This window comes from Ochlerotatus camptorhynchus, unplaced genomic scaffold, assembly GCF_037179485.1.
Source record: "Ochlerotatus camptorhynchus isolate MF236.1 unplaced genomic scaffold, CSIRO-AGI_Acam_v1.1 ptg000043l, whole genome shotgun sequence".
Taxonomy (NCBI): Eukaryota; Metazoa; Arthropoda; class Insecta; order Diptera; family Culicidae; genus Ochlerotatus; species Ochlerotatus camptorhynchus.
Window position 1 is genome coordinate 820,536 of NW_027040534.1, and position 15,819 is coordinate 836,354.

The 15,819-nt window shown below is 39.4% G+C and overlaps 2 protein-coding genes across 12 annotated transcripts in view; one reads left to right on the plus strand and one right to left on the minus strand.

Annotated features, from left to right (window-relative positions):
- The first annotated feature begins 5,142 nt into the window (after nucleotides 1-5,142).
- Nucleotides 5,143-9,471, plus strand: ninaA (neither inactivation nor afterpotential A). Its single transcript, XM_065237283.1, has 4 exons — nucleotides 5,143-5,288; nucleotides 5,368-5,578; nucleotides 8,887-9,232; nucleotides 9,300-9,471. The coding sequence occupies exons 1-4, from the start codon at nucleotides 5,244-5,246 to the stop codon at nucleotides 9,400-9,402; spliced, it is 705 nt and encodes a 234-aa protein (XP_065093355.1). The 5' UTR covers nucleotides 5,143-5,243; the 3' UTR covers nucleotides 9,403-9,471.
- A 978-nt stretch (nucleotides 9,472-10,449) lies between these two features.
- spen (split ends) overlaps nucleotides 10,450-15,819 on the minus strand; it is a 230,406-nt gene continuing 225,036 nt past the window's right edge. For all 11 annotated transcript variants that reach the window (XM_065237402.1, XM_065237385.1, XM_065237393.1 and 8 more), the window contains one exon: nucleotides 10,450-12,660. In XM_065237402.1, coding sequence (XP_065093474.1) covers nucleotides 12,373-12,660 — 288 coding nt within the window. In that variant the 3' untranslated portion in view covers nucleotides 10,450-12,372. The remainder of the gene's footprint in view (nucleotides 12,661-15,819) is intronic.

Below are 15,819 nucleotides of genomic sequence, written 5' to 3' on the forward strand. Positions count from 1 at the left end.
AACTTTCATAAGATATATTCATTTGATTTCACGGCTCCATCAATGCTGCATCGTAAATGGATCATTTTAGATGGCTGAGTTTTGAACCCACCACAGCTTTCATTTGGCGCTACTGTATACGGACGAACCAATGTAAAATACTGTGGTAGCCACAGTACGGTGCTGTCAAAACCTCAGCATCTTCAATGATCCATTATTAGTTTTTGTTTATGGACCGATTTGGCCCAAAAATCGTCTATTTTACTTGGAAAGTTTAGAAACTATCCACCTAGTAGTAGTTCTCACTTCGAAATGTAGGTGGCGAAAGCTTGGAAAAGTTTCACTGCAAGACGCCAATTGATGATTCTACGTTACGGTCGGCCAGCAGATTGAAATGATGTGAAAATGATAATGACGTTTTGCTAGCTGTCAAATCATATGGAATATTTTTTAGTACATCATCACTTTTGTGGTTTTGGATTTCAAACCTAGGTGTCACGTGCACTGGTGCAGTTTCGCGTAGATTCATCTATACCAATACAAGACCAACAATTGAAATGCCCTTAACTCCATTTTGTAAGCAAACCTTGTGAGGCCATTTTCTCGCGAGCCGAAGTCCACAAAGGCAAACCAACATAATGAACAGGTAGGGGAAATTCTCCTCTACCCGAATGTGGTTTAGGTTTGCGAATGAATGTTTCGGTTCTCGAGAAAATGGCCTTACAAGGTTTGTTTACAAAATGGAGTTAAGGCCATTTCAATTGTTGGTCTTGAATAAATACTTTTCAAGATTTCAAAACTTACAACGCAAGACGCAAGACAAACGTACAGTGAAACTTTTCCAAGCTTTCGCCACCTACATTTCGAAGTGAGAACTACTAGAAGGAGGATAGTTTCTATACTTTCCAAGAAAAACAGACGATTTTTTGGCCAAATCGGTCCATAAACAAAAACTAATAATTTCCCGTTAAACTTTTGCTTGAATCGTGTAAGAAAACGTGTTTGCAAACTAACTGTTATTATTTCGGTATGGATCGGAGATATTTTCATGGAAAATTATGCATAACAAGTTTGCACCCACAGGGAGAGGTTACCTCTTGCGCAGCTGCATTTTTCGGAAAAATTTTAATATGTGAGATTTCCACTAAGATGAAAATGGGAATTAAGTGAATTTACTTAGGAAAGATTGTATCATGCTGGTGATAATAAAATAAATAAATAAATAAATAAAATAAATCCCAAACAGTGCTGCTTGTTCGCAACATTTTCTCTTGGTGGGACTCTTATTATAACATCGACTCTGATTTTTAGGTGTATACATAGATTTCAGCTTTTCTACCACTGTAGCAGCAACCAGATTTAAATAAAATGCTCCATGTAAAAATAGATTGCACTCGTATTGGCAAATCAAAGTTGGCACTCGTGGAGAATAGACGAACTATGAAAGTGATTATGGTTTCAAAATAATCCACGATTATGGTTTCAAAATTTCCACTTAATTTTTATCGCCAAGATTCCAACAGCCGAATGATTCTGCAATTTATTTAGCTGCGATTCAGTAAAACAATTGCCGAGACTCAGCTAACAAATAAAATTTTGCTAAGATATAAACTAACAAACATATATTTTGCAGAGATATCAACAAAAGAAAATGCCGAGGTAATCGGCTGTTGGAGATTTTACCGAGCTAGATTAAGTGTACTAAAAAATATTCCATACGATTTGACAGGTAGCAAAACGTCATTATCATTTTCACTAAAGAGCCTGAATTTATAAAGAGACGACATGTCAAAATTGGAACAATCGATTGTCTGTCAAAGTCATAGGAAAAGTCATTCCAATCGAGCAGAAGACCTGTCAAATGGATAAGATGTTGCCTCTTTATAAATTCAGGCTCTTTAATTTTCACATCATTTCCATCTGCTGGTCGGCCGTAACGTAGATTCATCAATTAAATTTTTCAACTGTAAATCAAGTTTTGGAGCATCTCAGCTCCAAAACTTGATTTACAGTTGAAAAATTTAATTCTGTGTCGTTTTTGCAAGGATCCTGCTAATGTACAGGAATATTTTTGTTGAGAAAAATTGAAAATTATAACAGTGCCTTAGTGGTTATGATCTTCCGGATTTCTTGTGTGTGAATAGTTCAGGCACAAACGAAGTGACAGACGGAGCGGCTCGAAAACTTTGGTGACTAACCTGCTATTTCAATTTTTCAGTGTACACATGGCAACACCACTACTACTGGATTGTACCACATGGCAACACTACTACCATAGAGGTAACTCTAAGACCACTGGGTCCCGAAGAAAATCATTATTATTTTTGGCTCACTCTGTAGTCCCAAGCTATTTCACTCACCCCTGCATGTTCTGCATGAATCCACACACCCCTGATATTATCTGTCAAACTTTCATAGCGCATCAAAACAAACATAGTGTAGTAATAGAATTTCAACTACAATAGGGTACGTTAATCGTTTGCTTGGGACCAATAGGCTACTAAAGTGGTGAGCCAATTTAAAATCGTTAGTTTCGTATTGATTGTTGCTACTACTGGATTGTACTAGCATTTTCACCAAATGTATTAGAATGTTTTGGTTCTATCTCTTTCACTCTACTCAAAACTGAAATGCATAAAAAAATGACAAAATGATACACTCTTTGCACACTGTCAAAGAATCATTGTACACAAAATCAACTTTGTTCAAATCAAAACAAAAAAATTAACCCATCTGGTGGATGATGGCACAAGCTTCCAAGAAAATTCTATTACAGTGAACCACATTATTTTAATGGATTTCTTCGCCAGTTAGTCGTCTGTCACTTCGTTTGTGATTCAGGTGCAAAACAATTCAAATCTGTGAAAAATCATAAAATATGGCAATTAAGCTGGGTTTAGATAGGGCAAGTCAATTGATCAAGTCAGTTGAATTCAACTGACTTGAACGCGAATTGAACGTGTAAACCATGCCATTCAACTGACTTGATCAACTCACTTGAATTGAAAAAAGTTGAACCAGGCTCAACTTTTCAAGCCAATTGAATTCAACTGAGTTGTTCATTTGACTTGCCCTATCTAAACCCAGCTTTACTGATAGAAATTGGCAAGATGTTGAATGGAAAATGCTTTAATTTGCGTTGTGAAAAATCCTCATTCTGATGTAAACAAACGATTTGGCTGACGTTTCCTCTCGAATTCGCTTGGCGCACTTTACATTGGTGGTGCACACGGTAAGAAAAAAGTACCCAAAATTGAGTTCCTTTCACTCATCACGTGGCTTCCGTGGGGCTAGGTAAAATTAAGTTAAAGAAGAAAACTCAATTTTGAGTAATCCTGGCGTTGACCAAGTTGACAAAAAAAATAATAAATCGGAGCAGACTGGAACCGAACCATGGACGTTGAGATTACGGGGCCCGTGTGTTGACCACTCGTCTATCAACGCTTGTGAAAATGAAATGGTTAAAGGCGCATAAGAGCAACCTCAATGAAAATAAACTTATATTTGAGTTCATTTATTATTACTCAATAGTTGAGTAAATTTTAACCAACGCCGCTTTTCTGATTCACTCAACGGCAGACTTCAAATGATAGAACCCAACGTTGAGTTTTTTTAACTTAATTTTGAGTATTTTTTTCTTACCGTGCATTAAAAAGGCATATTGTTTGCAATCAGGAAAAAAGTAGATTTTAAGACTACGTAAACGCAAGCTCTACCGCTTACATTTTTTCTGTGTTGTTGCAGCATCGTTGCATTATCCCGGGATGCAACGAGGACAAATTTCCACTTTTTCGGGTTCCGAACTCGGGGAGCAACAAATTTGCGCAGTGGAGAAAGGTTGCCACTGTTTACGGAACAGAGACAGAGCGGATATGCTCCCATCATTTGGTTGAAGCAGACTTTTTAGAATATAAGTCCCAAAGTTTGTGGTCGTGGAAGATTTGAGATTAATTTTATGCGGCCGCTCCCCGGGATGGGAACTTTACAGTACCCCTCAATTCTTGCTTTGCTGCTGATCTACTGGTGTAGCCCAGGCACACAATATGCACACTTTTGCTCTATAACCATAGAGGTAACTCTAACGATTCAAATGTGTAGCGATTTGATCTGTCAAAGCCATAGGATTTAAACCCCAAACGCAATGTGGACGTTCGCGGATTTTCACTTATATTAGACAGGTGGATAATTTTCAAATAAACCTGCTATTTCACCAGACTAATTTTGACAAACACTTTCTCTAAAATGGGAAGATCAACGAATGAGGGATTTTCGAACATTGTAATTTATTTTCGAAACGTTAAATTTTTAAGAGAAAATTCACCAAATGGAACACAGGCTCAGATCGGAATTTTCCGCTACCCCTGCCGTTCCACTTCCGCTGTCATTGCGCTTGGGCCTTTACTTATTTAGATAAAAATAAATAATGTGTACAAAATATATCAGACACAAACCAACTCATAAATTTTGCTAGCGTGTTCGTCGTTTGTCGGTGTTCGTGGCTTTGCTAAACGTTTTCCGCGAACATGAGGACAGATGTCCGTAGTGTGCTTTGAGCACAAATGTCGTGGTAATTTCTATGATCAATCATGTCGGTTTGTCGGCGATTGTACTTGCCACAAAATTATATTAATGAAAAAAATGTGCAGGCATAGAAAGCTATCAAATCACAACTGTGGAAATGCTCAAAGAACACTAACTCGACCTCGAGGACCGGCGTAATGTCCCGGTAGGAAGTAGGGACGTAATAAAGCCAAAGAAGAAGAAGTAAATTGAAGTGCTTCAAAGAACACTAAGTTGGAAGCATGCGAAGTTCCAGTAAGAGCGTCGAAGTCAGTTAGAAGAATAATTATAATTATCTCTTAATTTAAATCTATAGATATTAATCAATACCTTGATCAATCCAATACTTGAAATCAGTTCACAATCAAGCAACAATGTACTGAGCGCAATTGCTGATTAATTATTGTATAACTTCTTAACAAATCTCATAGTGTCGATACTTCAGTTCACATCCCAAAACAGCATACGGTATGGTGCGTATAGATGTAACCAAGCATTTCGAAAAAAAATCAATACTCTTCCCAATGTTTTATGGCTTCCCCTTGGTTGAAACATGTCGATCAAACACTGACCGGCAGCGCTGTTTACTGGAAAATCGGTCAGTCTATTCTGGACGGTCAACGTTTTACGAAGTTCGGGTTCTTCTAGTATTTCGCTCAGAAAATTCGAATCTCGGCCACGCGGTGCGGATAAATCCAATAGACATGATACTGAGCACGTGTTGTGTTCTCGTGGCTCTTGTGGTTAGCGTAAGATGATCGTTGCACCTTTCATTTTTCCGATGTCGAAGCGTTTTCAGTATATCAGAGATCTAAACTTGTGTTGCAGGCCCAGAGTGCTACATTTAAGGTGACGTCGCAGGTGTACATGGATATATCAATTAACGGCAAGAACGAAGGACGGGTAATCATCGGGATGTTCGGTGAGGAGGCTCCGAAAACGGTGGAAAATTTTCGACACATTTGCATGCATGGAATTGATGGAATTTCGTACAAAGGCAGTCGATTCCATCGAGTGATCAGCAAGTTCATGATTCAAGGTAAGCGTTTCGAAATTATTCACACATCACTGTACTGATTTGGTACATGGTTGATGGATAATCTCATTAATAAAAGTGATGAAATACTGCATGCACATTGCAGTTCTTGCATAATACATAATCGGATAACAACATTCTTACTCTGAGCATTACAAACTTAAGGAAGGCAACAATTATTTTTGAAATTCTAAAAAGTGATAAAAACAGTTTTGCACGCATTGAGGGACGATCCATAAATTACATATCCACATTTTTTAGCATAAACCAAGGGGCAAGACAACTTAGATGTATAAGGTGATCCATGAGACGTTTCGCAGTTGACCTGACAGCTAAGTCGGTTAACAAAATGAAAGCAAATCGATATTAAAGTTTGCAGTTCCTATCATAATGAAAACTCATTTTGATTACAATTGTCGCGACAGAAGTCTGATTTCATATTGTGCTTTGATTATGCAGTCAAGACATTTTAAATCAAAGCAACTTAACTTGAAGCGAAGGTGGAAGCAACGCATAGAAAAATGAGCAAATACTCAAACCCTTCTTCTAAGGATGTAATCTTTGCTATCAAATTCGTTCGAAGCATTTACCTTTGAGCGGCAGATGACGCGATTTTACCTGTCTCATAGCGTTCGTATGAGAAAATGGAAGAGTTGCCAGTCTTGATTTGTTGTCTTTGCTGTTAATTTCTGGTTTAAAATTTGATTTAAGTTCATCTGTCGTTGAACTAACGATTATTAATCCTTTAAATTTGTCGAACCTCTTAACGGAATCCCTTTATGAAGAGCTTTGAATGGGTTGGTTTATTTCCTTTAAATTCCATTATAATTGCTTATCTTTTGACAGATACGCGTATTTCGTCTACTACTTGCAGACTTCATCAGTGCAAGTACTCAACACCAAGTGGTGCAATTATAACGGAATTTAAAGGGAAATAAACCAACCCACTCAAAGCTTTTCATAACGATTATTGTTTATTTGTTTTGTTTAACACATTTTAGGTCATTCGTGACTAAACCGAGGTGAGATTTGAGATCAAGTCTTTCAGCGTGAAAAGCATGGATGCTAACCGTTTACACCAGGCCCGTATTCAGTTAAACATTATGAATGCAAAATCAGTAATCACATTGATTTCATTGAAAGCAGGATTAGTTTTTCGTTTGATTCAACAGTGTAAAATGTTGCTCTCATTTTTGCTGTGTTAACCGTTAAGTCAACCAAAATGAGATCAAATGGAGTATTCAAAATAAGTTACATCATAACAGCAAATTCTGATTTCAATTTGATCTCTAACTTTGCTAGGGCAGGTGTTGACGATGCAAGATGTAAATATAAACAAAGCTAATTTCAATGTTCTGTTCAACTGTGAACTGTCAAAATTTCACGGTAAACAAAAATATCAGCTGACCGCAGCTGTCTCATCGAATGCCTTATTTCCAATCATTTTCAAATATTACAAAATATCATCGACCAAATTTACGTATTTTCAAAAACAAATACAAATGATAATGCTGTTTGTGGCGAACAATTTTTGTTCTACGAATATGGTCGTTTTTAAAGCTATCTTTACAAAACATAAATATTCAATAATATTTTGATTAATTCACCTAAGTTAACCCTCCTCTAGCCATAACCTATGAAAATTTCAGAGAATTTTAGAACTTGAGAACTTAGTTCGGACAACCGGTAGCAACTAACGATTTTAAATTGGCTCACTACTATATTGGAGGCGAACCAGCCCAAGGCTGAAAGCCTCCCTAATAAAGTTAAATAATAATAATAATGTCTCACTACTTGACTAGCTTATTGGTGCCAAGCAAATCGATTAACGGACCCCGTTGTAGTCAAATTTCTAGTACTACACTATGTTTGTTTTGATTCGCTATGAAAGTTTGACAGATAAAATGAGGGGTTCGTGGATTTTCCTATGTTTCGAGGGGTGCATCGATTAGCTTGGGACCGAAGAGAGTACCAGAGCTGAGCCAAAAAGTTGAACACGTTTCTTCGTGACCTTCTGGTCTTAGAGTTACCTCTATGGTTCGGATCTATCAAAATATAAGGAGCTTAGAGTACTTTTGGAAAAGTATCGGAAATTATTGTAGCTTTGAATGTTTCAAGTTCTTTGAGTCCTGGTGGGTCAAAAAGCTGTGGGAGTCGGGAATTATGAAGCGAATCTCTAGAGGATTTACAGGCAGCTATGGAAACGTACCATTAAAACTTTTGAAAACGCTCCTTTACTGCGAAGCTACTCAGATTTACTGTCCTGTCAGTGCTTTTTAGTCAGAGAATGATCTTCCAAAAGAAGCTTTTTTAGAATCTTCTTTTAGAATCGTCTTTAGAAGCTTTTTTTTATAATCTTCTTTTAGAAGCTTATTCTATACGGTTGCCCGTCGCTTCACTCATATAACTGAATCTGTACTATGCGAGAAAAATCATAATATCAAATTTCGGGGTGATTTGAGATTTAGGCGTAATTGCATTTGTAAACGATTTCGCTTGAATAAATGTTCAATCTAAAAAAAACTAATAACAATGTCATATAGAGAAATGATTCGTTTATGATTTGGCACATATAGTTTACGTGATTGATTTTTTATTCACGAGAAATCAGCGATTGACGTGTTTGATACAATTACGCCCAAATCTCAAATCACTCCGAAATTGTGTTACCGGTCTGAATTCACAATGGGCCTTATTACGGTTGTCACTACACGGTGATAAGGAAGTGATACTCAGAATAAGAGCCGTGATTGCCATGCAAATCAAACGGGAATCACTTCACGGTGACGGCAAGTGACCAGTTTTCACCGTGAAGTGACATCCGTAATAAGCCCCAATATCACAGGCAAAGCAGATACACTTACGCGAAATTCACGGGAAAATAAGAATCTCCTTCATACGATACGATCCAACAAATTGAATAACGCAATTGTCACTGCTTATACTTAAGCTTCCCTCAGTATGTCAATCTCAGGTTCAGATTCAGTAACTTGATTGAACTTAGTGTTTAAGAATTCCCAGATTTGTGGCAAAAAATCCTGATAATTCAAAGTTTTTCCAGGTATTTTGAAATCTTTGATTTTTTTTACGTTGTTGCAATTGACTTTTATATCAGTCGACTGTTATGCCAAACGATTATTATTATACTGCTTTTATCACAAACTAATGTATAAATATTTCCACATTCACCCATCTAAACTCTTTTTCATCTGAATCCTATCTTTTTAAGTAAACCGGGGTAGATCGAGAAAAGCACCTGAGACTTCAGGGTAATCAAGTTTAATTCAATGCACTTACCTTTTACTCTACAGGCGGTGACATCGTCTCCGGCGATGGGCATGGTTCGATCAGCATCTACGGCAAATATTTCGAGGACGAAAATCTACACATCAACCACAGTAGCTCGGGCTTCATCGCGATGGCCAACCGCGGACCGAACACCAACGGATGTCAATTTTACATAACCACCATGCCGGCGCCGTGGCTCAACGGAAAGCACACCGTCTTCGGTAAAGTGCTGGACGGGCAGGGCGTTGTACACAAGGTGGAACAGCAGAAAACTGACACCGACGACTATCCAGTACCGACGATCATATTGGAAGATTGCGGTGACCACCCGATGGGCAATCCGTTTACCGTGTCCGATGATCCTTACGAGTGAGTCTTGCGGGAGATGAAGGTTTGTAGATTTAATTTTGCTGATTTTTTCTTTATTTGCTTACAGTCTTTGGGCCTGGATTAAAGCCGCATACCTGCCGCTGGGGATGAGCTTCAGCATTCTGGCCTTCTTTCAGTACATTATACGAAAACTGGATATCTATACTTAAATTTATTACTCTGTGTAAACGTTTTTGAGAAAGTTTTTGGTTTTCAATAAAAGTTCATAACAATTATAAGACATAAGACAAGGGGTTGTTCTTTTTGTGTTCCACGCAAACAAGTTCTGAGAGTTGATTTTTTAAATATTTTATTCCTTGCAATTTTAATCATTAATTATAATCAATATTTACAAAATATACAAGAAAGGTACAATTTATTCTTTCATTATGATCACAATCAGTTAATATTAATATTAATGTTTTAACTTTTTTTCATTTTTCCACTGTTTTTTTTTTTTTATTATTTTCATAATTGTAGTAGTTTTATTTTGCTTTCTTTTTTGTTTTTTCCTTTATTTTCAACGTAGAATTATTCTCATTTTGCTCTACTGTGGTGGTAGTGCTGCAACTTGCGCCCCCTCTTTCGGTGATTACTTTTGTGTTTGCATTCAACACTTCAGAGTTTCGATGGTTTCAATTGATTATTGGTTTAATGTTTTGTTTTTTTTTTACTTTAACAGTAAATGTGTTTGTGTTTGTGTGAGCGAGCCCGAGCGCGCGCGCGCTCGTGTGTGTGTGTGTGTGTGTGTGTGTGTGTGTGTGTGTGTGTGTGTGTGTGTGTGTGTGTGTGTGTGTGTGTGTGTGTGTGTGTGTGTGTGTGTGTGTGTGTGTGTGTGTGTGTGTGTGTGTGTGTGTGTGTGTGTGTGTGTGTGTGTGTGTGTGTGTGTGTGTGTGTGTGTGTGTGTGTGTGTGTGTGTGTGTGTGTGTGTTTGTGTGTGAGTGTTTTGGTGATTTTTTCCTCTTTTGTTCGCGTCGCCCTTTCATGAAAGGCTCAGTCGCATGGAAAAATGTACCTCCTGCGGGCTAAGTTCATGGCTTGCCTGATGCTGAGTTTCAACTTGATAAGCTTTGTTTCCTTAATTCAGTGTTTGCTCGTAAGATTCACATACACAATACATACATAATTTTGCTATCTAAACAGTTCCTTTTTCACACTTTACAACGCGATCCAAATTTCATTTCCTTTGCTGGGACTGTGTATTACTATTGGCTATCATTTTTGTTTTGTTATTTTACTTATTTCTTCGTCACAACGGTGGAAGTGCAGTTAGCTTCAATCCTGTCTTCTAACAATCTAATGAGCAATATTTTTTCCGCTACAATCTTCGGACGACACAAACATGAATCGAAAACGTATAGAGCAGTGCGTCGATCGAGTGTTGACACGTGAAGTAGTGACCACGTGTCGAACAAACGAAACTGTTTAAGGATGAATGTTACAAAAGCTGCCGAAGCTTCCTTCTACTCCACATCAACACAAATTGTGCTCAGCATAAAAACTTATCTGCAAAGGCGGCTCACAACCATGGACAGGACACGTGTGGCAGCATGAACTCGCGCGACACAAACCATTCATCGGGAAAAAAAACTAATCAAACCGAAATGACAGACGCAAAATATTTGCTCATGTTTTGTCATTTACGCTTTCAATCTGCAAATTGATGATTGTTGCTTGTTTTTACTTTCAGCGTATTTACAAACAAGATTGTTCGCATTCTCAATTTTGCATGTAAATGTTAATTGTGTGTTCTTACACTGTAGACTTCTAAAAACAGCATAATTCTCTGATGTTTTAGCTTCCGTTTAAGATTATATTTACACAAGTGTGAACTGCGCGTAGTACTAGCCTTAAGTTACTTCCTTTAAAAATAAAACAATAACTTCAATCGTAGGAAACTTATCACTAGCTTTTATCGTTTACTTGCAATGTTTACGTTTTCATTGAACATTGCATTTATTAACTTTTCCTTAGAAACAGTTTATGAGACCTACCTTGAATTTTACCAATTAGCTTATGTGTGAAATATTTATTCCTATACATTATATCCTCTTTTTCTTCTTCTTCTTCTTCTTGTTCTTTCTTCGTCATCATCGTTGGTTACTTATTTGCTGTAAATCTACTATTTAAGCTTCAACAATTACATTCAGCTCTTGCGTTCTCTCTGTACACAATATAAATATTTTACGACAACTCCACCTACTGTTGATCCTATATCGTACACATCGGTTTTAGGCAAAAAGTAAAAAAGAACTTATATACTACACACCTGTTAACAGAAAAGCGAAAACAATGTTCAATAAATTAGTAATAAGAAGGAAAGAAGACCACCCTTCCCTCTCGTTTTGCCAGCATGTACAAAAATCTCTTTCAGTTTCAGTTTTCCATCCTCCGATGCCGAGGACTGTCCGGTGAACAGCCCAAAACTCTACTGAAGGAAAGTAGAGTTACCCACAATTTACTCAACAAATCGTTTAACGTCGATTTCGTGTCGATTTAGTAGCCTTTTGCTTCATAGGTTAGTATAAAGAGTTCATAATACTTAAAAATTATGATCAAAATCACAGTTGTCACATAAACTTCTTTCCTTCCCACACATTTTATTCCATGATTCTTGGACTTTTCCCACATCGAAAGAAACACGTAGAAGTAAGCTGCATCTGCGTAAAATCGATTGCCTCTCTTCTCCTGTTCCAGGGTTTCTATCACGCTTATTTGCGCGTACATTTCTTATCTCTTGTTTAAGAATATTCAACCACTTAATAATAGGCTTTTATATTTACCACTCTGCTACACACTCGTCCTTACCATATTACTCAACAACTTATGTTCAACACTAGCTTTTCTCATATCGATTCCTCCCGACCCTTCCTGCCCTATCTCAACTCTAAGTAATCTTTTGTCTTTCTGCCCTTAAACAAATCTAAATTATCACTGCTTGCATGACGTGACATTTCCTTTCCTCTTGCTAGTAGTAGTAATAGTAAAATATTTTGTTACTTTAATGAGATCAATTCACATCCGTCTACTATCTGTCTCTTTCCCTCTCTGCTCTGCTATCAAACATTACTGATTTGCGTCAAAATCGGGTTCCAATAGTTGGAGTCACATCCGGGTACATCGTACACACTCACCCCATCCTACACCGTGGCAATCACAATCAGCAGATACTGAATGTTGGCCACCCGATGCATCAGATCCGGTGCGATGCGGGCCAGGTTTTCGTTGGCAAATTCGCACGACGGGAAGATGTGTACGACGTAGGCCGCCTGTGAACTTCCGGGAGCGGCAATGTTCACAATGCCGGCGGCCTGTTTCTGCTGTAGGTAGGTAATGAAACCGGTCTGAAGGTTGTTCTGCTGCTGGAGTACATCCATTCGGTCCCGGCCGCATGGAAGCGCCAGAAGCATGCAGTGCTCTTGGTCCATCTGAAATGGTGGCAAAAAGGAAGGATTGGATTTTGAGTCGACCCAAATAGGAATGAATTTATATAGATATATGATGTTTTACATAGATGTGGATAACAATTTTAACAAAACATTTGACAAACATTAAATTAATATACATCCGTCCAGGGCAGGGATCGTCTGGACTCTGGAGGCCAAAGAGTGACGTGCAATGGCGATAGGAGCGCAACAAAAAAGGCACACAGAGAGCTCAAAATAAGCACAATGAGTTTATAAACAGTTCCAAAATCAATGTAACATAATCAAAATTTTTGACGTTAGTTGGATAGCATGAAACAATATTATACTTCACTCAAATTTTAGAAAAAGTCTTCATTTTGGTTGGTTTATGTATAGAAAATAGTAAAACACGCGAATATTCAACGTGACCCTATTAACTCATTTATGAATTGGTGCTAACCAAACGTTCACTATTTAGTAGTACAAAGTGCAATCTACCACTACTGTTTAGGATACAACTCTATTCTCATTGATAAGTACTTTTAACTTAATCTTGAAGTAAAACTAAAACAGTTACTTTTACTTTAATACTCGATTTTGATTTGTTTAGTTTTCCTAGCTTTAAAAGTATCCAAAATCAACTGTTGCGATTGTAGTTGATTTTGGATGAAAATTTGTAACGTGCGCCATGTTTATTTTGGTATTGTCGCCTAGCGAAAGAAGCAGAAATTTCTCAATGTGAAGAACGTTTAAATTGGAAATTCGAATCTAGAACCGTAGGTATGTAGTAAATTTATAAAGTTAATTGGTTAAGTAATATTAAACTTTACTTCTTCGTAGGCTCTCTATGTCTGGAACCTGTGTAGAGCCATTCGTCATCCTTGCTCCATACATCGAGTCAACGAAGGAGGTCATTTACAGGCCTCCACCAACCAGCTGATAATTCCACAGTTAGTGAAGTGCACCATCACCCAGCATCTGAGGGCAGTGGATCAGTGCAAGTAAGAATAGTTGCGTTTTTGGACCTTGCTTTGTGGTATTACTTCGGTTCTTATCACATAATTGCAATGTGATTCGGACGAGTAAAACAGCTGCAGTCTGGGGAGCCAAGAGCGGTTTAAACGGGAAAGAAGATTGCTTGGGACTTGTCATCACCAGTAGATGTTAAAATCAACGCAACGGATCTCGCCTGGGCTACAAAATGGTGAGTTGACAACCTGGAAGGAGCGGAATACCTAGCCCTGGTCCTCACAAAGAAATGACTGGTTTGACGGCGAATGCAAACTGTTAGTAGAGGAGAAGAATGCAGCACGGGCGAGAATGCTGCAACAGCGCATGAGACTGAATGTGGAGCGATCCAGACAAGCGCGGAACAGACGGTTTTCCGAAGGAAAAAGCGTCAGCAGGAAGACCGAGATCGCGAAGCGATGGAAAATCTGTACCGCGTAAACGACACACGGAAGGTCTACGAGAAGCTAAATAGTTCGCGCAAAGGCTACGTGCCGCAAGCCGATATGTGCAAGGACTTGGACGGTAACCTTCTCACGAACGAATGTGAGGTGATTGAGAGGTGGAAGCAGTACTATGACGAGCACCTCAACGGTGAAGCAGCAGAAAACGAAGGTGGCACGGCAACATGCCTTGGAGCACGCGCAGGAGACGACAGGCTACCGGCCCCTGATCTTCAAAAAGTTGAGGAGGAGATCGATCGGCTGAAGAACAACAAAGCAACTGGTGTAGATCAACTACCAAGTGAGCTATTAAAATACGGTGGTGAAGCACTGGTTAGAGCGCTGCACTGGGTAATTGCCAAGATTTGGGAGAGTGGATAGAAGGTGTCGTATGCCCAATCTACAAAAAAGGCGACAAGTTGGATTGCTGCAACTACCGCGCGATCACACTGCTGAGCGCCGCCTACAAGGTACTCTCCCAAATTCTATGCCGATGCCTGTCACCATTTGTAAGAGAGTTCGTGGGACAATACCAGGCGGGATTCATGGTTGCCCGCGCTACCACGGACCAAATTTTCGCGATTTGGCAGGTTCTGCAGAAATGCCGCGAATACAGCGTGCCCACACATCATTTGTTTATCGATTTCAAATCCGCATGCGACACAATCGATCGAGATCAGCTATGGCAGATTATGCACGAGTACGGATTTCCGGATAAACTGACGCGATTGGTCAAGGCGACGATGGATCGAGTGATGTGCGTTGTTCGAGTATCGGGAACACTCTCGAGTCCCTTTGAATCTCGAAGGGGGTTACGGCAAGGTGATGGACTTTCGTGTATGCTATTCAACATCGCGTTAGAAGGTGTGATCAGAAAAGCTGGGATAGACACGAGTGACACGATCTTCAGGAAGTTCATCCAGCTTCTTGGCTTCGCCGATGACATTGACATCATGGCACGGAACTTTGAGACGATGGCGGAAACGTACATCAGACTGAAGGCTGAAGCTAGTCGGATTGGACTTGCCATCAACGCATCAAAGACAAAATACACGAAAGGAAGAGGTTCTAGGGAAGACAATGTTAGCCTCCCATCCCGAGTTCAGATTGACGGTGACGAAATCGAGGTGATCGATGAGTTCGTGTATTTGGGTTCACTGGTGACCGCCAAAAATGATACCAGCAGAGAATTCAAAGACGCATTATGACAGGGAATTGTGCCTACTTTGGACTCCGGAGGACGCTCCGGTCGAATAAAATTCGCCACCGCACGAAGTTGACTGTCTACAAGACGCTGATTAGACCGGTGGTCCTCTACGGCCACGAGACCTGGACTATGCTCGTGGAGGACTAACGCGCCCTTGGTGTTTTCGAACGGAAGGTGTTGCGTACCATCTACGGTGGAGTGCAGATGGATGACGGAACGTGGAGGAGGCGAATGAACCACGAATTGCACCAGCTGCTGGGAGAACCATCCATCGTCCACATTGCAAAAATTGGACGACTACGGTGGACTGAGCACGTTGTAAGAATGCCGCACGACGACCCAGTGAAAATGGTTCTAGAAAGCGACCCAACAGGAACAAGAAGAAGAGGCACGCAGCGGGCAAGGTGGATCAACCAAGTAGAAGGTGACGAGGCTGGCGAACTGTGGCCATGGATCGAGTAGAGTGGAGACGACTTCTTCGGACAGCAGAGGACAACAAGGCCTTAGTCTGATTGGTAAAGT